This window comes from Hemicordylus capensis, chromosome 11, assembly GCF_027244095.1.
Source record: "Hemicordylus capensis ecotype Gifberg chromosome 11, rHemCap1.1.pri, whole genome shotgun sequence".
Lineage (NCBI taxonomy): Eukaryota > Metazoa > Chordata > Lepidosauria > Squamata > Cordylidae > Hemicordylus > Hemicordylus capensis.
Genome location: NC_069667.1, coordinates 17,202,834 through 17,225,434, shown reverse-complemented (window position 1 = coordinate 17,225,434; position 22,601 = coordinate 17,202,834). Strand labels below are relative to the sequence as shown.

The following is a 22,601-nucleotide window of genomic DNA, read 5'->3' as shown; positions in this document are numbered from 1 at the left end:
CAGCTACAGCCATTCACGTGTTATAAGAACATAAGAACAGCCCTGCTGGATCAGGCCCAAGGCCCATCTAGTCCAGCATCCTGTTTCACACAGTGGTCAACTAGATGCCACTGGAAGCCACAGGCAGGAGTTGAGGGCATGCCTTCACTCCTGCTGTTACACCCCTGCAACTGGTACTCAGAGGCATCCTGCCTTGAAGCTGGAGATGGTCTATAGCCCTCCAACTAGTAGCTGTTGATAGACCTCTCCTCCATGAAGTTATCTAAACCCCTCTTAAAACCATCCAGACTAGTAGCCAACACTACATCTCGTGGCAGAGAATTCCACAAGTTGATGATATGTTGTGTGAAAAAATACTTCCGCTTGTTGGTCCTATATTTCCTGGCAATCAGTTTCATGGGATGACTCCTGGTTCTAGTGCTGTGTGAGAGGGAGAAGAATTTCTCTCTATCCACTTTCTCCACTCCATGCATGATTTTATAGACCAGTGTTATGTTGCACCCAGGTAAAGAAATACACTTCCTATCTGTACCATGCCTTTGAAGGGCCAGGTTCACGTTTAAAATGAACACAGCCACAGTCATTCACACAAAAACACACAAACGTGTGTATAGACATCTGTACACTTGTGCAGCATAATGTCTGAATCAGGCGATTATCTCAAGTACCTCCTTTTGCCTATTCTGAGCTTACTACCGGTCAGTGCCATGGGGCCAGCCCCAGTTCTAGTGTTCTGGGAGATCTGTCCTGATATTTCCTTGCAACACAGCTTATTCGAGACTCCGTCATCCATATGCAGTTAGTTGACAACCACACTGTAATGTTTCCCCCACCCGTATTTCCTGTAAGACAGAAGACTTTGTCGCACAAAGCGCCATTCTTTTAAACTATACCTTCCTTGGAACTGAAACAGGATTCCCCTCCCATAAGACAATGATGAACAGGGCAGCAGGCTTCCAACTTACTTGGGTGTAAATGGTGGACTCCAAGTGGAGCTTGATCTTGAAGAGAGCTTTTGCACCATCGACCCATTTGATGTCGCTATTTGCCTGCTGTGAAGGGAAAACAAAACCTGCTTTCTTGGCTAGAAATGCTGTTGCCATTTTATCTAAAACAGACAGTCCATGAGGCAAGCCCACAAATTTCAACCACTGGTCCCCTTCTCAGGAGATGAATGCTCATAGTGATTGTTGGAAACGTCTACTCCCACTAGAGACGGAAAAGAGGTGACAGCTTTCTCTGTGTTATCATCCCTTCTTTATCCCCACCTCCAAATTATCAGGGTAAAATTGCAGTCATTTTTACACAGCGGAAAGGGTTAGGGTCAGGGTTTGAGTAACAACGAACAAATTCTTGTAGTCTCCCTCTGGAGTAATCGTTGGAGGATATTCCTGCCAAATTTCATTTGCATTCGTCTGACAACATTAATAAAATGTTCTATTAGCAAGCATGATCTGGACCCTTTGCAAAGCAGAGTCTGCCCTGGTTTGCATTTAAATGGGAGACAACATGTGTGAGCACTGTAAGATATTCCCCTCGGGGATGGGGCCACTCTGGGAAGAGCAGAAGGTTCCAAGTTCCCTCCCTGGCAGCATCTCCAAGATAGGCTGAGAGAGACTCCTGCCTACAACCTTGGAGAAACTGCTGCCAGTCTGTGCAGACAATACTGAGCTAGAAAGACCAATGGTCTGACTTAGTTTATGGCAGCTTCCCATGTTCCTTTAAAAACACCATTGCAAATTTGGTCACTGCAGGTACGATGGTCAGGATACCAAAAGCACAAGCACACGCTTTGCAATGCAATGACCTCTTTTCCATCTCTAGGTGCAGACCGTGTCCAAACGTACAATGACCATCCATTCCCCAAGATAGGACCGAACCCCGCCAGCTGTGTGCTAACTAGAGAGTGCAGCCACTGGTTCTCCAGGGCCATCAAATGCACCACACTAGCAGGTCTGTGTATATTTTGAACAGAAAAGCATTCTCAGTTCTGTAAGAAGTCCAAATAATTATACTGCATTTATTCGAATTGAAGAAGACTGAATTTAAGACAACCCCTTTTAAAAGTCGGGGTTAAGTTCAGATTACGCCTGCATTTTTTTCCAAAAGGAACAGGACTCTGAATTTAAGAAAACCTCCTGATTTCTAATGTCAAAAAAAACTTGGAAAAAAGCTTTGTCTTGGATTCAGCTAAACCTTTCTAATATATTTTATATCAATGCATTCTGCCTGCACGAATCAAATCTTCAAATAATTTGGAATCTCCGCGTGGAAAGGGAGCGATCGACGAAAAGAACAATACAGTACAGACATATTCCCAAGGGCTCCTCTCAAGTCAGGAGGATTAGAATTATGCTTTGAAGGAAACGCTGGAAGTCTCAGCTGATCATGCTACATAGGTTTGGAGCAGCCTGCCAACCAATACATGGAAATACACACTGTCAAATGCAACCCACCAGCTCCTCCCCAAAATTCACATTTCAGTCTCCCTACCCTTCGTGCCTCCAGACTCCCAACGTTCAGGTAGCCGGCAGGCAGATTGGCTGAAACAGGCAAATGTTGCTCGGCGGTGAAAATCCGGCCATCCTTCAGCAAAGGCAGCCAGGCAAAGCCAACTGGGGAGACAGCAATGCACCTGGTTATTTGAGCCGCCACTTGAATCTGAGGTGGAATCGACAGATCTGCATGCTTCTAGGGAACTCATGAGCTTGGCTTTACCAGGGAACTGGGGTAAATTCATCCACATCTATTAGCGGTGCCGCCGAGTTGGTGTCGACTCCTGGTGACCACAGAGCCATGTGGTTTTCTTGGGCAGAATACAGGAGGGGTCGACCATTGCCTCCTCCCGCGCAGTCTGAGATGATGATGCCTTTCAGCATCTTCCCATATCACTGCTGCCCAATATAAGTGTTTCCCATAGTCTGGGAAACAGACCAGCGGGGATTCGAACCAGCAACCTCTTGCTTCCTAGGCAAGTTACTTCCCCACTGTGCCATTAGGTGGCTGGCCCACATCTACTACATCACAAGAATTAGATCAACAGATATCCAAGGCACAGTTTCCATCTTTTTTCTTTCTTTTTTAACCAATTCTTCAAGTGTGTCTCCAGTTTTGATCGAGTGTGATACGCAGTCAAGATTGGGCAGGCATCGGATGGGAAGTGGGGGGCAGCTTGAGAAACTGGGAGTGACTATGTCAACAGGTAGTCATGAACCCCGCTGGCCACTGGGGTCAACAGGAAAGGTCCGGTTCCAGCAGCCACTGGCTCGTTTGGTGGAACCAGAACCAGGCCTTCCCCATAGCTGCCCCGATGATCCATTTATTGATCTATTTATTGCATTTCTATACAGCCCCATATAAAATCTGGGCAGTTTACAAGTTAAAACATGGCAACCGTTAAAACCTTAAACAAATGAAAAACAACAATCAATATAACAAGTTATAAACGAAAAGCCTGATAAAATAGGTGAGTTTTCAACAGTTGCCTAAAAACAGTCCGAGATGGGGAGGTTCTTTAGCTCACACTCCCTGTCAGGAAAAGAGCTTTCCCGTCTCTGGCTACCTGCTAGAAAGCTCTTAAGACACATCTGTTTTGTTTGTTTGTTTGTTTTTCTTTTCCCCAGGCTTCTCGTTTAAAAAGTTATATTATTTCAACTTTTGGTTGTTTTTCATTAAAAAAATTTTTTTTTAAAGTGGATGCCCACAAGGCATGAGCCACCAGCGAATTGCTCAGAGCCCCAAACCTCCTCCTCCTCCTCCACGACCCCTTCCAGAAAGGAAGCACAGCTGTGGAGGCACCTGAACAGAGCTGGGCGCTTTCCAGATTAGCCGCTCAACAGCTGCAAAATAGTTCCATTCAGGCAAATCGCATTCAAAACGTAAATAGCAAAGTGCCCAGCAGGGGGAGCAGTCTCGCGAAAACGAACAACATTTTTATGCCGGACATACCACGTCATAGCACTATATTGCAACGATCAAATTCGAAACAAGGCATTGGAAATGTGAACGGCACCCTGCTGTCCACGTAGGGACTGCAGTGTCACAACACAGGAAGTGTGGAAGCACACTTCCGAGATACGTTGTGACCCCATTGCAGGGTCTAATCTGGAAAGCACCCTGGGAGAGAGAGCTCCTAGCCTCACCTAGCTGCTTCCACCTTCATTGGTGCTGAACTAGAATATTCGAGACTTTTAAAAGCATGTATAATTATCCCTGGCAGGGGGTGGTCTGATTGAATTTCATTATCAAAAGGGAAATGGGGCTGTGAGCTCAGGCCCCAGATCTTTTAAGTACCTAACAATGCCCCCAATTGTATGTAAACCAACTGGAGATGTTTTGTATCAGACAGTTCATAAATCAAAACAAAATAAACAGAAAGCGGCAGCAGCAATTAATTCTCTCTCGGTTCACCCTTTATGATCCAAACCCAGATTAATTTCCTCTGTGCAAAGGCTGCTCAGCTGGCCAGGGAAGGTTGAGGGCAACTGAGAAACCCCACAAAGGAACCGTGGATTGAACAAGCAATTAATTACACTAACAACAGTGAGTGTTTCACGGCACACACCAGCACTGCAGAGGCGACCAGGCCAAGATAAGAACATGGAGGATCACGGTTCCTGCTGTTCCCGACCAAGTTTCATCCACCCGAGGAAAAGGAATTAGCGTAAGATTCAGCTGCTGCTGCTGTGAACGGTCCCTGGCTGCCACCCAGAGCAGCCCAACCAGAGAGCCGGTCTTGTGCAATTGTCCCCTTTGCTAAGCAGGGTCCAACGTGGCTTGCATTTGAATGGGAGATTGCATGTGAGCACTGTAAGATATTCCCCTTAGGGGATGGGGCTGCTCTGGGAAGAGCATCTGCATGCAGAAGGTTCCAAGTTCCCTTCCTGGCAGCATCTCCAAGATAGGGCTGAGAGAGATTCCTGCCTGCAACCTTAGAGAAGCTGCTGCCAGTCTGTGTAGACCAGGGATTCTCAACGTTGGCCCACAGATGGTATTGGACTTCAACTCCCATAATCCCCAGCCCCAGTGGTCTTGGGTTGGGGATTATGGGAGTTGAAATCCAATAAAATCTGGAGACCCAACGTTGAGAATCTCTGGTGTAGACAATACGGAGCTAGATGGACCAATGGTCTGACTCAGTTTATGGCAGCTTCCTATGCTCCTAACACCCCAGTGCTTCTGTGCACTTTCTCCAGAGCATGGATGGTCCTGTGCAAGAGCACAAGAGCGCAAATACTTTTCAGAGATTGCCTGTGCTCCAGAAGGGCTCTTTTAGACCAAGAACCCAATACTTCCAGAGAGTAGGTGAGCAACAAAAAGGATTTGTGCTCTTTCAGAAAACAGACTGTGCTTAAGAAAGAGCCCACAGCAGTATGGGGATCTTAGATACTTTGGTTGCTAGTCACTGAACTATTAAACTTTATGTAGAATCCAAGTGTTTTAATCCACTATATTCCCCGATGCAAACTTAATGAAACCTGGATGGGCGTGACACATGAGATTTCCTTCCTGTATCAATCTACAAGTGATTGTAGATGGGGGAAGGAGAAGAGCTGGTCTTGTGGTAGCAAGCATGAATTGTCCCCTTTGCTAAGCAGGGTCCAGCCTGGTTTGCATTTGAATGAGAGACTACATGTGAGAGCACTGTAATATATTCCCTTTAGGGGATGAGGCCACTCTGGGAAGAGCATCTAGGTTCCAAGTTCCCTCCCTGGCAGCATCTCCAAGATCGAGCTTAGAGCAATTCCTGCCTGTAACCTTGGAGAAGCTGCTGCCAGTCAGTGTATAGACAATACTGAGCTAGATGGACCAGTGGTCTGACTCAGTATATGGCAGCTTCCTATGATTCTTTTCCCAAGAGGTTGGAGGTACAGCCATCCATAATGACCTGCTTCTCTTATCACTGCCTAATGTGCCACAGTTGCGGTCAAGGTGCCAATGGGGGACTGAACCCGGGTCAAGAGCGTACCTGTCGTCTCGACGGCGTCCTGCTTTTTCGCCGTCCCCTTTGTGTTAATTTCGCAGCTGACATGATAGAAGGTGAAAAGCAAATGATGCTTTTGATGGAGGTGGATTGGAAGCTCAATTTTAATCTAAAATGACATCATGACAGGTGATGCTGCATTTGTACTGGTCAAGTTGTGTTTTAAGCTACCGTCACAAAAACAAAGAAAAATGCAATTGCATTATACCCGTATTTACCCAAATAGAAGACATCCCTGAATTGAAGACGACTCCCATAAAAATAAAGGTTAAATACAGGATATACCTTTATTTAACCCAAAAGGAACAGCGCTCTGAATTCAAAATGACCTCCCAATTTCTAACACTGAAAAGCCTGGGGAGAAACCTAGTCTTGGATTCAGGTAAATACAATATTTTGCCAAACAAGTTCTGTCGTCCTCTTATCCTTGCAATATATCCCTGTTGTTATTATCACAGCTGTTGGATAATATCTTTTACAACAATGACCCAAATTTAGACCCCCCACATAAATAAAATAGCCGGACCTGATTAAAACCTCTCCACTAATTTATCATCTACCTTGGAAGCATTCCATTTTGCAGAACTGTACATTTTTTTAGAGAGGAAAAACAGATCAAGATTCTGTGCCAAGTAAAGATCAATTCTAGAGAGACTGTGCAAATTAGGCACATTAACACAGTTTCTCTAGCTCTGTATAATTTATTCTGCTTAGTTTAAGTCTTGGGGAGAGGCATGGAGTTGAATTGAATTGAAATTATTTCTCAGCAACACTTCTGGATTTGAAGATACCACAGATGTCTCCCAGCGTTAAGAGATGAGCTCTCTTTATTGGAGTATGTGTCCCTATGGGCAGCATGAATCAGTATTAGGGAAAGAGGGGGTACTCTAAGGGAGCCCCTTACACCAGGGTTTCTTAACCTTGGGCCCCCAGAAGTTGTTGGACTACAACTCCCAGAATCCCCAGACATGGCCTTTTGTGGCTGGGGATTCTGGGAGTTGTAGTCCAACAACATCTGGGGGCCCAAGGTTAAGTCACCCTGCCTTACACCATATATGCTCTCAAACGTGGGTCCCCAGAAGTTGTTGGACTACAACTCCCATCACCCCCAGTCACAAAGGCTGGGGATGATGGGAGCTGTAGTTCAAGTTTGAGAATCCCTGGGCTAGGCCATTCACCAAGATATTAACCTGTAGCAGGGGCAGGGGGAATGTGCCCCAACTGGACTCACCTTCCAGACTCTGGATCAAGGGCCACCCATCACCATCGGAAGCTCAAGAATGGAAAAGGCAGTGAGCCCAAAATGAAGCTCTGGGGCCCAGCACAGGACTGGCTCAGCTGTACAAGGTTCAGAGCCCTACTTGGGGAGGGAGGAATCTTGACCTTAATTCCAGCCAGGATCAGGCCCCTCCTAGTACATCAGGAAGGACGGGGTCAGGCAGGCTGTTCACATCAGGGATTCTCAATGTTGGGTCCCCAGATGTTATTGGACTTCAACTCCCATAATCCCCAGCTACAGTGGCCTTTGGGAGTCCAATAACATCTGGGAACCCAACGCTGAGAATCCCTGGTTTACATAATGCCTCTGCTGCTGCCTGGAAGCTGCCGGTGCCTCAGCCTCCATCCACCAGCTCCTAGTCTAGCTGCCATTCTGGATTGGGGCCTCTGACTGCTGACCCATTGGTGGCCTGGTCTACAAAATCATCCCAATCTAGGTTTAATGTGGGTTACCGACATCCGTGTGATTGTGCGAATCCGTGCCAAGATGGCTTATGGCCCAAGATGAATCTGAGATTCCCCTTAACATGGGTTCACACCATCACGCCAATGCCAGTAACCCACATTAAACCGAGACTGGAACGGTTTTGTGAACCAGGCCCAAGACTTGATCGGGAAAACGGGATAGTTGGAATCGAGGTTATTTGTGTTTGCTGCACCTCCTTCCCATCCTTAGCAGCTCACAGTGGAGATGACTAGGCCCTCTGACTGCTGGCCAATCAGCTTTGCTCGGACAACCAGAACGAGATGCCCACTCACAGTCGAGCATATATTTGCACCCACAAGGATGAGTAAGTTGATTTAATTTTAAAAAGATGTGGGGGTTCTTCAGGAGCTGACTTGTATAACCAGAACCACATTTTTCTGTGCTTCTGGAGTTTCATGGCCTGCAGATTCATGGTTTTGCTACGCCCTCCTTTAGCTTGGATGCATCCACAGGGCTTTACCACCAGCCTTACCTCATCATAAAACTCTGGGTTCTGGTTGTGATGCAAGACGCACGCGTAAGCGCTCGAAGTCAGGAGGGGCCCTCCGGGCTTGCCGTAGAAGCACTGCAAAAACCAACATGAACACGGGGTGTGTGAAGATGAATCCCAGACGGAGGGCAGTGCTATTATGGCCGGACACATTTGTGCTGGTTTTGGTTAACCCGTTCCTTGATCCAGGCCAGCTTTTGAATCGGGCTTTAGTTCCTTGTATTCCAGTCCTGGAGGAGAGGCGGGGCTAACACACAGCCAGCAGCAAGAGCCCTGAAAAGCAGCCGGCACTTGCCTCTCTGTAAATATTAGCTATTTCATGAAACCATAAATATTTCTGATTCTACTCCAGGGCCTTGTCCTTGCAAGCCAAAACTCTTTCCTATGGGTTCTACAACGTTCGCATGACCCTGGACGTGTGGGATGTGGGCAGGGGTTGGGCATGTGACGAAAAATCCATGCCTCCTATTTCATGAACCCAGACGCGTAACCAGGGGGGGCAGGCAGGGCACATGCCCTAGGCGCCAGTTGCAGGGGGCGCAACGTGCCTGCCATGTCCCACCCCCCGCCTCCAACCACCACAATTTTGTTTTGTTTTTTAAAAATTTGGCGGGGGTGTGTGTGTGGAAATCCCACCCCCGCTTCAATCCCAGTGGACACTGCCGGGCGGGCCCGCTCACCACTGCTCACCACTGTCACCTGCACCCCTGGATGGAGAGAAAGGGGAACAGATGCTTTTAGGAAGCAGAACAGATAAAAGATAAATTAAACAGAACAGATAAATTGGCTGTTTAATCAGGCTTTTAATTTACAGTTTCAACATTTTAGCATCCTTATCTTTAGTTTAAATTGTTTTAATTGTGTTAGGAAGCTGCCATATATATACAGTCAGACCACTGGTCCATCAAGCTAATTATTGTCCACCCAGACGGGCAGCGGCTTCTCCAAGGCTGCAGGCAGGAATCTCTCTCAGCCCTATTTTAGAGATGTCAAGGAGGAAACTTGGAACCTAGATGCTTTTTCCGGAGCAGCTCCATACCCTGAGGTGAACATCTTACAGTGCTCACACATGTAGTCTCCCATTCAAATGCAAACCAGGCAGGACCCTGCTTAGCAAAGGGGACAATTCATGATTGCTACCACAAGATCAGCTCTCCTCTTTTGATTGCTGTTGGGTTTTCGATTGTAAACTGCCCAGAGGCTTGTATATGGGGGTGGTATAGAAATGTGACAAATAAATAATAAATAATCTTTAAATAAATTAATGCGATGACGCTGCCGGTGTGGTATGATGCAAGAGTTGTGGTATGGGTTCGTGTCTTGGTTGGCCCATGTTTCTCTGTCCTTTAAGAGGGAGCCTTAGCTCAGTTTTAGAGTGCTTGCTTTGCACGCAGAAGGTCTCAGGTTCAATTCCCGGCACCTCCAGTTAAAAGGATATCAGAATACCCAGACTGGGAAAAGCCTCTCCCTGCTGAAAACCTTGCTGCTGCCTGTCAGAGAAGGCATCCCTGGGCTAGATGGACTAATGTCCTGGCTCAGAAGACCTTTATTTTTATTTTATTTATTTTACATATTTTTATACCGCCCAAAACCTATGTCTCTGGGTGGTTTGCAACAAAAACAAAAAGTTAAAACCTTAGTTAAAACAAATAAATGACAAATTAAAACATTGGCTAAAATAAATGACAACAAAAAGTTAACACATAATCAGAATTTAAAAACCTTAAAACAATGCTTTAAAATGAAGTTCAAACTATTAAAACGGGATTTAATTAAAAGCCTTTAGGCCTCTTTTGCTCCGTTTCCCACCTCCATTTGCTCAACCCCATTTAGATGATCTGAATTAATTCTCAGGCTCCAAGCACAGGCCTCCTAACACGAACCGAAAAACTTATCTGGGCCCTTATTGGGGAAAGTCTGGGGCCCCAGAGACCCTGGAATGTGGATCAGTCTCCGGACTGACCAGCTCCTAGAGGGGGAGGGGGATGGTTCTTGGGAAATGAGCCCTTCGGAGACCCAAGTGCATGCTGGAACTGGGGCTCCCCCTAGTGGACGGACCCTTGGAGACGGCCACTAAGACGATATTCCCCCCCTGCAAGGGATCGGGCGAGAAGACCTCGACGCCCCAACTCTAAAACCCAAAGACCACAGAGTGGCAACAAGCAGGGAGAACAAAGACAGCCGTGAACCCAGACAGAAACCACCGTTAGAAGCCGCCGAGCATCTGCTTTGTTTGTCGGAGGTCTCCGGTCCGACCCCTGGCAGCATCTCCGGGTAGGGCTGGGAGAAACCCTTGCCTGCAACCTTGGAGAAGCTGCTGCCAGTCAGGGTAGACAAGACTGAGCGAGATGGACGGGTGGTCTGACTCGGCAGAAGGCAGCATCTTAGGTTCCAAACTCCACTCCCAAAGACGAGACCTTGGTTTGAACCAAGGGTAGGCAACCCTAGCTCTCCATCTGTTGTTGAACGACGACTGTCATCATCCCCAGCCAATAAATTGTGGCTGGGGATGATGGGAGTTGTAGTCCAACCATAGCCCCAAAGCCAAGCTTGCCTACCCCTATCTTAAGTGCCTGCAGGATCGGGGCCTTCCTGTATCAGGGAGGGAGAGGCTTCAAGGCCTATGAACCCTCAGTTACTGCCTGGCCGGTGGTGGACTCTCGTTCCCAGCTCCTTGATCTGTGTGACTCAGTTCCCTTGTGGACAGCTCCCCTGCAGTTTCAGTAACCACTCCGCGAGAACTTACCTTTAAAGCCCTGGCTTCTCCCTCATCAGAGTCTTTGAATTCCACACGGACAGCAATGTTCCTTGCCTGGAATTGCGGGGTGGGGTGGGAGGGAAAAAGAGTTTGCTCAGATCCTGCTCACACCCCTCTCTCCCTTCCAGCCCCCAACAGATTCCGCACGTACACGCATACTTCAGCTCCTGCTTTCCCCATAGCGATCGAGCGAGTATCCAAGAAGGGGGAACTCGGCATCTGAACTCCCCCGTGTTGTAATATGACGGGTCCAATTTGATTCGGGTCTATACATATTTGTGACTGGGCAAAGAGGCACCTTTTTTAAAGCGGCGCTTCTTTTTATTGGAGCAGAGGGAGAGCAACTGGCCCTCTCCGTCCCCGGCACAGCATCCCTCCAGCGGCTGTGGCTGGTGTCTATCGGATGTTTCTTTCTTAGACGGTGAGCCCTTTGGGGAACAGGAGGCACTTTATTTATTTATTTTCATTTCTCTCGGTAAACTGCTTTGGGAACTTTGGTTGATAAGCAGTATATAAATATTCATAGTCGGACTAGTAGTAATATGAGGCCTGGCCCCCTTCCGAAATGGGCCAGAACTTGAATTGAGACTCTCCCCTTGCCTCCACCTTTCTATCATCTGTTACTCTCTCCTCCTTCCCCAAGGTATGAGGTGGCTTTATTAAAATTGGGGGCAGGGTCTAGCAGGGCAGGCAGCAGCAGATAAACTGGACTCGTGAGTATTCTAGGTGGATATTCAACAACCCCCTTGTAGGGATGTGCAAGGAACCGGCACGGCCGGTTCGACGGCGGGGCGGGGGGATGTCTTTAAGGGCAGGGGTGGGTGCACTTACGGCCGCCGCCCCCGCACGTGTTCCCCGCCGGCGCGCGAGTATGTAAGAGCCCGTCGGGGCGGCAGGTGTACCTTCCTCCCGCCCCGTGCCGCCGTTTACCGGATGTCAACAGAAGTCGCAACGGCGGCTGCGTGAGTCGCTCGTGCGCACGTCGCACGCAGCCGCCGTTGCGACGTCCAGTGACATCCGGTAAACGGCGGCATGAGGCAGCAGGGAAGTACGCTGCCCCGTTACCTACTCGCTTACCTACATACTCGTGTGCCGGCGTGAGGGAGTAATTGCAGCCACCCCCGCCCTTAAAGCCATCCCCCCCACCACCGCCGTCAAAGTTTGAACCGGCCCCGTGTACTGACCTGTTCAGAGGCCCATAAAAGGGCCTCCGGACAGGTTCGTGCACATCCCTACCCCCTTGGGGGTTTTAGAGTGTTCAACAGGAACACTCAAAAAGTCAAATTTATTTTTGGGGGTAAGTCGGCGTGGGCCCAGTATATCCTGCTTCCCTTTGCTTCTAGCTACTCTGCTGCAACTTTCCCCCTGTGATTAACAACTGTTTAGACAGCAGCAGTGGCATCTCTGGCACCTTACAGAGAGGACAGGCCCTTGCCCCAAGCAGCATACAGTTCAGAAGCTTCTTCCTATGGAGCCAACATGTGTTGTTTTTCATGGGCCAAGGTTTAATTCATACACGCATGTTTGTCTTTCAGGGATCGCACAGTCCCATTTCAACCCTTGACAACGTCTCAAGGGGTCCAGGGCTGCTTGAACTCACCTTGGCAAACGTTTTCTGACTATCGTATTTCAGATGCAAGGGGTAGACGTAAAGTTGGTTTTTGTAGATGGTGAAGGGATAGCAGTACTTGGTGATCTCGGGGACAAATTCTTCCACTTCGACAGCAATGCCGTCACCCTGGTCTCGCTTCTCAAAGGGCTTGATGGGGATGTAAGAGGCTGTGAGACAAACTAGACAAAAAACAAAGGTCTTGTGTCTACATATGACCATCACACAGCACACCCAAACAATAATACCTCCACTCATAATGGGCCAGTTAACCATGGTTATCACTTAACTATGGTTAGCCCTAAACATGGCTTGTTGCGTTAACCCTGATTAAGATCCAAAAACTACAGCCGCATCACAATAAGAGATGTTATTACAAGTTGATCTAGTCCCTGCTTGGACAAAGTCTGCAACTATAACTAGTCCCTTGCAGTTGTCGGAAACTTAACTTTCCTTCAGAAACTGAATGTCACATCGGGCCTATGCAGGAATTTATTTATTATTACATTTCTATACCTCCTAAACATTTGGTTTCTAGGTAGTGGACAGAACAATTACAGTAAAACTAAACATTTTAAAATGTTTACAATTAATTTTAAAAAGAGAATCAAAATTAAACAATTAAATAAACAATTAAAAACAAATGCTTGATTGTGCTTTGTTTTCCCCAACCATGGTTAAGCATTATGCATAACCGTTAAACAATTTAAACAACTATGAAAAAAATGCTTGATTTTGTTTTTCCTAACCATGTTTAAGCATTATGCATAACAGTACTCAATTGGAGAGGAGAAAACTACACTCATTGAGAAAGTTATGAATGTTGCTTCTACGGTGCCGGGCAAAAGATAATTAAGTGAGAATATATTTGCCATCTCCATTGGAGCAGGGTTTGTAAATCATGATTAAGGGTCACACCTGCACCAAGAAAACCATGGTTAGGGAGCACTTCAGCCTCTCCATAGTGAGTTGTCAAGTGGGTTTAGAAGATATTTCCCTATGCCTGTCCATCAGAGACAGGGCTTAGCTCAGATTAAACCTGGCTCAGGCTCAAGGGTAGCCATGGTTAATCCAAGATAAATCTACTAACAATGAAAACAAATTCTATGTCAAATGCAAGGAATGCTTGGTTAATTAAAAACCCACAGAGTTCCTTACTTGAGAAGTCCAGGGGAACACAATCTAACGTAATACTTAATTGGCCAGGTATCACTTGCAGTTTCGTCTTCTCTGGCCTGTAGAAGGAGACAAAGTAATAAAGAGAAAATTGCCAGGAAACGGATTACCCCACAAACGAACAGAATCCAGCTTCTTGTTTAGCTAGAAGGCCCTAATAATTTGCATGCAAAGAAAAACACACACACCCAAAAATAGCATCAAAGCAGTATCTCACTCTGAATATTCCTGCCAATGCCTATGCACTTACTTCTTATACTCTGCTACCAACTTCAGAAGGTCCTCCGTGGAGAGCTTGCTGCTGTCCTGCTTATAGAGGGGAGAGAATTTCCCCTCCAGGTCCAAGGTGCCCTGTGAATCTTTAAAGACGGGCCTGGAGAGAGAAAGGTTGACAGGCAGCTGCAAAATCGGTTCCTTCCCCAACACAAAGTTCTACTAGTCCTATCCAAACTTCATCGCTGTAAACCGCTTTGCAAACTTTTGCTGAAAAAGCAGTATCTGTCTGTCTATCTATCAGATTTACAAACGGCCTGATATATAACATCTCCAGGCCTTTACATACAACTAAAAAAATTAAGATGCAACCAGTTACAAGAGTAGTACCAGCTTCTCCCAAAATGCCTTAGAATACCATCCCTAAGAGGAAAAACTCATATATCTGGGGCTCTATATTACTGGGCTGGGGGTGGGGGGAGATAACCAAGCTGGGACATGATGGAAGGTTATTGGGGGATTTAGGGGCTGGGGCCGGAGCTTGGTGGTAGAGCAGGCCTGCTCAACTTAGGTCCCCCCCAGCTGTTTTTGGACTACAACTCCCATATTCCCCAGCCACAGTGGCCAATAGCCAGGGATTATGGGAGTTGGCGCTTTGAACTTTGGTGCTGGAGAAGACTTTTGAGGATACCATGGACAGCCAGGAAAACAAACAAACAAAAAAAGGACCACAGAACAAATCAATCCAGAATTTTCACTCGAGGCACAAATGACCAGGATCAAACTATCATACTACAGACACATTACGCAAACACCTAGCTCCCTTGAGAAGTCCATAATGCTGGGAAAAGTTGAAGGAAAGAGAAGAAGAGGACAACTAGCAGCCAGGTGGGTGGACTCGATGAGGACAGCAATGAACGCACCACTGAGAGACCTTAAAGGCCAAGTTGAAGATGGATCATCCTGGAGAGAATCTATCTAGGTGGTCGCTAAGAGTCGACACTGACTTGACGGCACTTCATCAATCAATCAATCAATCAATCAATCATGGGAGTTGTAAGCCAACATCTGCAGAAGGGCTGAAGTTGAGCAGCCCTGTGGTAGAGCATCTGCTTTGCCTGCAGAAGGTCCCATGTTCAATCCCTGGCAGCGTCTTTGGGCAGGGTTGGGAAGGCGACGTCTGTCACTGGCTATTTGGAACCTCCACATTGAGAAGCACTATAGCTCTGAATACCAGTTGCCGAGAAGCACCAGCAAGGGTGGGTTGTCCGTGGGCTTCCCAGAAGAACATGCCCTGTTTGTGGGCTTCCCAGAAGCATCTAGTTGGCCAATGGGGGCGGTAATTGAACATTGTGCAATGATAGATCTTAAACTATTTTTAACTTTTAACTAAAATACTAACTATTTTTAACTATTTTTTTAATCGCTGAAGAGATCATGGTAAATGTCCAAAAATAATGGTTTGTCCAGTTGCAGTGGCTGAATATACAACGATGAGTTCCACATGATTAAATGGCTATAAAGCTGATATAAGGCCAAAACTGCTGCCTATACTGGCAACTGTAAAACAGATTGCGATAATTTTCTGTTACGTACTTCTTCTTCAGTTCCTGTCAATATAACTAATTCAGATCCAAGTCAAAAAGATATTTAGTTAAGAACAATCATGATGGTCTATGCTGGATTAAATAATAAATTTTGAATGTAATAATAACCCGTTGTCAGTCGTCTTCCTTTGTAATTGTATTATTTGCATTCCCATAGCAGTATTGGGTTATTCCATTTTTCACACTTTATCTCACAATACTGCCCCCCTTTCTGGTTGGCCACTAAGGGGACCAGGATGAGAAAACAGATGGACATTTGCTCATTGGATAGTTTTCCTTGGGTGAAATCTCTTAAATTCAAATTGTCCTTTAGGTGACATTTCAGGGTTCTGGCCACTAGGGGTCAGGCTACAACCATTTGCTATTTGAGACTATTTGCTAAATAGTTCAGAACATCTAGGGTGGAAAGAGGTTGCTGAACATGGGGGTGGCATAAAGGAGGCGCTGACAACATCCAGAACTGCTGCACTGCCCCAAAACCCCACAGATGTTCACTTGCTGAAGTTACGGAAAAGGAAATGGTTGGTGATAAGTTTCCGGGCAAAATACAAGGTCTTGGTTATAACCTATAAAGCCCTAAACAGCTTTGGCTCTGAGTATTTAAGAGAACGTCTTCTTTGCTATGAACCCCACCACTCATTGAGATCATCTGTAGAGATTCGTCTGCAGTTGACACCGGCTCGTCTGGTGGCTACTCAGGGACGGGCCTTCTCCATTGCTGCCCCGAGGCTTGGGAACACGCTCCCTGCTGAAATAAGAGCCTTCCCATCTCTGACCACTTTTAGAAAGGCAGTCAAGACACATTTGTTCACCCAGGCTTTTAATGTTTTAATTAGTTTGATGATTTTTAATAGTTTTAACATTGTTTTAAATTCTAAATTGTTGTCATGTTCTAACCTTTTTGCTTGTTTTTATTGTTTTGTTGTAAACCGCCCAGAGCTTTGCGTTTGGGGCGGTATTATACAGATATGTTTAAATAATAATAAATAAATAAAATGGCTGGCTTTGGCCCAGAAGTGTCAGTGGTGGTGGTACTTAGATGCCTAATGCAGATTGATGGGGCCAAAGCCAGGTCTACCACTTGGTGGGTACCATCTGGGCGATGAATGCTCATGGTGATATTTTGACAAGCTCTACGGCCCTAGAGACGGAAAAGAGGTGATCGCTTAGCCATACATTCAGCTTTCAGTGTGTTCTCATGCTTTGATTGTCCTGACCATTAGCTAGCTTGCAGAGGCCACATTTGCAATGGTGTTTTAATGGTGTTTACATGTTTGAAACACAAACATGACGATAAAATTGTACCTATACTGGAAATGAAAATGGGCAGGCATGTCCTCCAAAGATGACTCCATGGAGAGAGTATAACAATTCGTTCATCGTGACCCTAACCCGGATCCTAACCTTTTCCATGGTGCAAATATTTTATTTTATTTCTATTTTTATACCATTGGATATGTACAATTCTAGGCGGTGTGCAGAGTTAAAGACACAACAATGCAAAACAGAATAAAAACAGTTAACATTCACAAGACAAATAATCTCACAAGATAAAAACAGATTCAATCGTTTAAAATTAATTTCAGTTAAAAGCCTGAGAAAACAGGTGCATCTTGAGGGTCTTCCTAGAAGCAAACAGAGAAGGAGACAGTGTTCTCTCTCATTTTTTTCATCTGTGTGTGGAATGAATTTTGTTCTGGGCGGCAGTATCAAGGCATTTTGTATTTTGCTTGGAAACATATCGACTGCCAGTGCAGTTCTTTTAAAACTGGTGCTATATGGTCCCTTCGGGTTGTCCCAGAGACCAGTCTGGCTGCTGCATTCTGTATCAACTGTAGTTTCTGGAATACGTACAAAGGTAGCCATGTACATCTGGTCCTCCCACCTCCGAACATACCCCCCCCCCAGTCACACAGATGGCCAGTGCACACGTATGGCAGCCTCCAAAATGGCTACTGCCAGCACAAAGAGGCCCAGAACTGGCCCAAAATGGCCTGTAAACCACCTAAACTGGGCTGGATTGAGACCAGGGAGGGAGGCCAGCAGTGGGAGGATGAACCATTGGAGACCCCCCTCCTGCCACTGCAGTGCCCCCTGGAGGCAGTGAGTTGCTCTTCTAAAAAAACATTTTTGTTTGTTAGAACCCTCATTCTGGCTGGGGTGGTTCCTGGCTCGGGCTCGAGCCGAACCGCGTCTGGTTCAGCTTGAAGGCGAGACAGGGGTGAGCCCTCAAGCCAGCTAAGTTCAATTTCGAACCGGCTCGAGCCGGCCCTCGCAGCCCTAAAGGTCACCTGTGACTGCAGCCTATGTTCATTGGCTGAATGGGTGCAATCCTGCCAATATAGGAGCCCCCCCCCAATAAATCTTGCTGTACCTCCGTTTTGAATGTTCTAAATGCGGCTTGTACTCGGGATAAACCACATCCCAGGAGAAAAGCCCAGGAAACTGATGCATCAGAATGTGCGGAGATGTGTGGACCTGGCCGGGCAGTCTGGAACCTGACATTCACGCAACCTTCCCTATTGATTGGTCTGGCCCGCTCTTTGCTTTTCAGGCCAAAAGATCAAACTGCAACTGAATTAGAGGCCAGCATTAGACATTCAGCATCTTCTACAGGCAGCAGCTGTGGCAGCGAGAAGGCTGATGCAGCAGCATCAAGGGAGAAGGCGGCTGTCAAGGGAATGAGATGGCAATTTGACAAGGATGCAAGAGGTGGATTCTGCTTAGGAATCCTCTAGCGCAGGGATTCTCAGCCTTGGGTACCCAGCAACAGTGTTCCCTCTAGCAGGGATTTCCAGATGTGGTTGACTACAACTCCCAGCATCAATGGGATTTCCAGATGTGGTTGACTACAACTCCCAGCATCAATGGGGTTGACTACAACTCCCAGCTACAATGGACTTTGGCTGGGGATTCTGGGAGTTGGTCATCAACATCTGGGAATCTCGGTTACAGGGAGCACTGGTACCCAGATATTCTTGTCGGACTACAACTCCCATCATCCCCAGCCTCCACAACATCCTCTGGGGAGCCAAGGCTGAGAACCCCTGCGCTAGCATTTCTTTAAAAGCACCAAAAGGGGTGGGAAGAGCATCCATCAAAAGGGTTCACGCCAATTTCTGTTTCAGGACCGGTTCAAGCCAAGAGGTAATACAGGTGGCGGTTGCAGGCAACAGACTTCCAGGGCTATCAGGCGAATGGGGGAACTCCCCAGGAGGGAGGGGCAGGACACAAGCCCCTAGCAGCAGATCTTTGGGGCATGATGGTGTGAGGTGTGGGAGCAATTCTGTCTCCCTTTCGTCTCATTCCACAAAAAAACTGACTGAGTGGAAGCCCCTTTCTTCAAGAACATGGAAAGGGGGCGATAGTCAGGAACCCAGAGCATGAAGAAACACCGCCCCTGCCCTGCACACATCAGCAGCAGGTAGGAACTGCAAAACAGACCCCTCACAGGGACATAGGAAGCTGCCTTCTACTGAGTCAGACCTTTGGTCCATCTAGCCCAGTATTGTCTACACAGGCTGGCAGCAGCTTCTCTAAGGTCACAGGCAGGAGTCTCTCTCAGCCCTATCTTGGAGATGCTGCCAGGGAGGGAACTGGGAACCTTCTGCATGCAAGCATGAAGATGCTCTTCCCTTCGTGGCCCCATCCCCTAAGGAGAATATCTTACCGTGCTCACACATGTAGTCTCCCATTCAAATGCAAACCAGAGCAGACCCTGCTTAGCAAAGGGGACAATCCATGCCTGGTGCCACAAGACCAGCTCTCCCTCAAATGCCACCACTCTGACGGAAAGTCTTCCCAGATGCAAAGGCCACATTGGTGGGCTGCTAGCCTACCCCCACCAAACTTGCGAGGGATTTACCAAATAAACCGTTTCTGATTCACGCTCACCTGGCAGCCCAAGCGAAAGGCATCCGGTATTGCCCGAGGCGGCTGCACACCAGTTTGGCCAGCTTGTGGACTTTCTGCGCCGTCTGTAAGGCAGGAAACGGGACAGGCTTGCACTGAGTCTGGGTGGATTATCAGACCAAGGCGGAAAGGAAGGAAGGCTTAGCATAGGGGCTCTCAAGCCTGAGTCCCCAGATGGTGTTGGACTACAGCGCCCATCCTCCCCAGCCACGATGACCAAAGGATGATGGGAGTTGTAGTCCAACACCATCTGAGGACCCCAGTTTGACAGCTCAACATAGGAACATAGGAAGCTGCTTTAAACCAAGTCAGTACTCTATCACTGCACCCGCTCATCAGTCTTTAAGCTTGCCTTGTTTTTCTACCAGATATACTTGCTTGCAATATTTGCAGTCAGGATAGGAAGCTGCCTTATACTGAGTCAGACCCTTGGTCCATCTAGCTGAGTAATGTCTGCACAGACTGGCAGCGGCTTCTCCAAGGTTGCAGGCAGGAGTCTCTCTCATCCCTGTCTTGAAGATGCTGCCAGGGAGGGAACTTGGAACCTTCTGCATGCAAGCAGGCCGGTGCTCTTCCCAGAGTGGCCCCATCCCCTCAGGGAAAGATCTTACAATGCTCAGGCATGTAGTCTCCCATTCAAATGCAAACCAGGGCAGACTCTGCTTAGCATTGGAGACAATGCATGCTTGCTGCCACAAGACCAGCTCTCCTCACAGCTCAGCTTGGCAAACCTCAGTCTGAGCAACAGGAGCTAGAGTTATTTCTGGAACATAGAAGAAGACCATGATGTTTGTTCTGCTTGTGGGCTTTCCGTTGGGGGAATCTGATTGGCCCCTGTGGGGAGTAAGATACGACGATACAGACCTCCGGTCTGATCCTGCAGGACCCTTCTCATGTTCCTCTCATCTAAGAATAAATCATTTTTCAAAGTGCTTCTTGCATACTAGAAGTGTTTTATTTATTTATTTATTTATTTATTTGGCACATTTTGACACCACCACATATGCAGATTTCTGGGCGGTGCACAGCCTAAAACACAAAACACTCTTAAAACAATTTGAAATCTAGGTAAAAACTCGAAAACCTTAAAACCATAAATGGAAAGCCTGATTAAACACGCTTGCTTTCAGATTTTTCTGGAAAACATCCAGAGAAGGGGAGGCTCTAAATTTTGTTAGCGGGGGCGTTCCAAAGTCCTAGGCCAGGCCTGCTCAACTTAGGCCCCCCCAGCTGTTTTTGAACTCCCATAATTCCCAGCCACAGTGGCCAATAGCCAGGGATTATGGGAACTGTAGGCCAACATCTGCAGGAGGGCCCAAGGGGCAAACCCCAAAAAGGCCAGGCTTTGAGTCGCCACCAGTTGAGCTGGTGGCAACCGTTCTGTCGCTTAGCAACCCCAGCTGGATGTTTGTTCCTCATCACGACACACTTGAATGTTGGGCCGCCTCCTAGGAAAGAAGACCCCACCACCAGGCACTGGGTGTGGATCTAGCAGGCCATTCTGCCTTTTCTAGTCCAACCATCATACAGTGCCACTTCACTGAGATGCAGCTTACCTTGGCAGGGTCCGAGTTCTTGATATAAGGCTCCACGCAGTGTGCGATGTTTCCTTGCAACACTTTCTCCACCCGGGCAACGAGGAAAATCTCTGGGTGTGGATTTGTGACAGAAAACACCCCCTGTGTGGAAAAGAGGAGCGGAGCGTCAGAAGCTGCAAGCACCTTTAAAAGGGATTCCCAGATGTGGTGGACTACAATTTCCATAATCCATAACTCCAACGGCCTTTGACCATTGGAGCTGGGGGTTATGGGAGTTGTAGTCTACAACAACTGGGAATCCCTGTTACAGGGAACACTGAAAGAGACCCAGAGACGTAGGAACACAGGGAGTTGCCTGATTCCGAGTCAGACCACTGGTCCATCTCGCTCAGTAACCTACCTCACAGGGTTGTTGGGAGGATAAACATAACTTTGTACACCGCTGTGGATGCCTTGGAGGAAGAGCGGGATATAAATGTAATAAATAAATAAATAAATAAATAAATAAATAAATAAATAAATAAAAACTACAAAATGAAAACCTTGGTATTTGTGGGGGTTCCGTTCATCGCAATTACTGAAGATACAGAAACTGTGAATACTGGGTCATTGGGGCAATGGGATTATGGGGGTTAGGTTCCCGGAAACCCAAAAACTGGGGTTTTGAAAAACATGGGGGAGGGGAGGGGAGACATGGAAATAAAATGGAAAAAAGATTTTCAGGGGCAAAATTAAGTGCCCTACCATGCTCTGCGGGCCTCCAGTGATCCAGCAATGTTTCCCCGAAGTCGGAAATAATCCGTTTTTCAGCTTTCCCCCACGATTTTCCGCTGAGTTTTTAGAGTAAATGAGCTACAAAATGGCTCCATTTCACAAAACAGCAGCTGGACATGATCCCCGCCATTATTTCCGGCTGCCTCCAACCCGCAGATATGCAGAATTAACCCTTTGTGGGGCTTTTACCCCTACCCCCAGGTATGCCAAGGTCGGATGTCAATCGCCCAACCACGGGTGGTGAGTCCGCGAATGTGCCGGTTCTCCTGTTCTGTCTACACTGACTGGCAGCAGCTCTCCAAGGGTTCAGACAGGAGTCTTTCCCAGCTCTTCCCGGAGATGCTGCCAGGGATTGAACCTGGGACCTCAGATGATTTACCACTGAGCCATGGCCTCATCACCTAACGGGAACACCTGACATAACACATATTAATCAGATTGGATTTGGAATCCTGCTTTCGACATCCACAGAAGCTCACGTCTCCTTACTTGCTTGATATACCGCAAGTGAGATTCAGCAATTCCATGCAGGAAGTGGCCGTTTACGGGGTTGTTTCCCAGGTCCTGAGAAGAGCTGTTCCGCAGCATTTCCCGTACGGGCAACGGGTTCAGGTCCACGTGGAAGTCTGCCGAAATCTTGCAGCCGTTTTTCAAGTCGAACAGTGCAAGGCTGAGGAAAAAAGGCTCCACCTGAACACACAAAGGGAAAAGCTTGGGTTTGGTTTGGTTTGGAAAACTCACTTGTAAAAAAATAAATAAAAAGCCTCCGGTTCTTG

The 22,601-nt window shown here is 47.2% G+C and overlaps 1 protein-coding gene across 7 annotated transcripts in view; it reads right to left on the bottom strand.

Moving 5' to 3' along the window:
- DOCK11 (dedicator of cytokinesis 11) overlaps window positions 1–22,601 on the bottom strand; it is a 130,106-nt gene that overhangs the window by 66,912 nt on the left and 40,593 nt on the right. For 6 of the 7 annotated variants that reach the window (XM_053273842.1, XM_053273841.1, XM_053273840.1 and 3 more), the window contains 11 exons: window positions 22,315–22,515; window positions 21,070–21,192; window positions 19,496–19,578; window positions 14,032–14,154; window positions 13,764–13,840; window positions 12,597–12,787; window positions 10,985–11,050; window positions 8,221–8,313; window positions 5,969–6,092; window positions 2,494–2,615; window positions 966–1,052 (listed from right to left, as the gene is read on the bottom strand). In XM_053273842.1, coding sequence (XP_053129817.1) covers window positions 966–1,052; window positions 2,494–2,615; window positions 5,969–6,092; window positions 8,221–8,313; window positions 10,985–11,050; window positions 12,597–12,787; window positions 13,764–13,840; window positions 14,032–14,154; window positions 19,496–19,578; window positions 21,070–21,192; window positions 22,315–22,515 — 1,290 coding nt within the window. The remainder of the gene's footprint in view (window positions 1–965; window positions 1,053–2,493; window positions 2,616–5,968; window positions 6,093–8,220; window positions 8,314–10,984; window positions 11,051–12,596; window positions 12,788–13,763; window positions 13,841–14,031; window positions 14,155–19,495; window positions 19,579–21,069; window positions 21,193–22,314; window positions 22,516–22,601) is intronic. The other variant, XM_053273838.1, reaches the window with a different exon arrangement.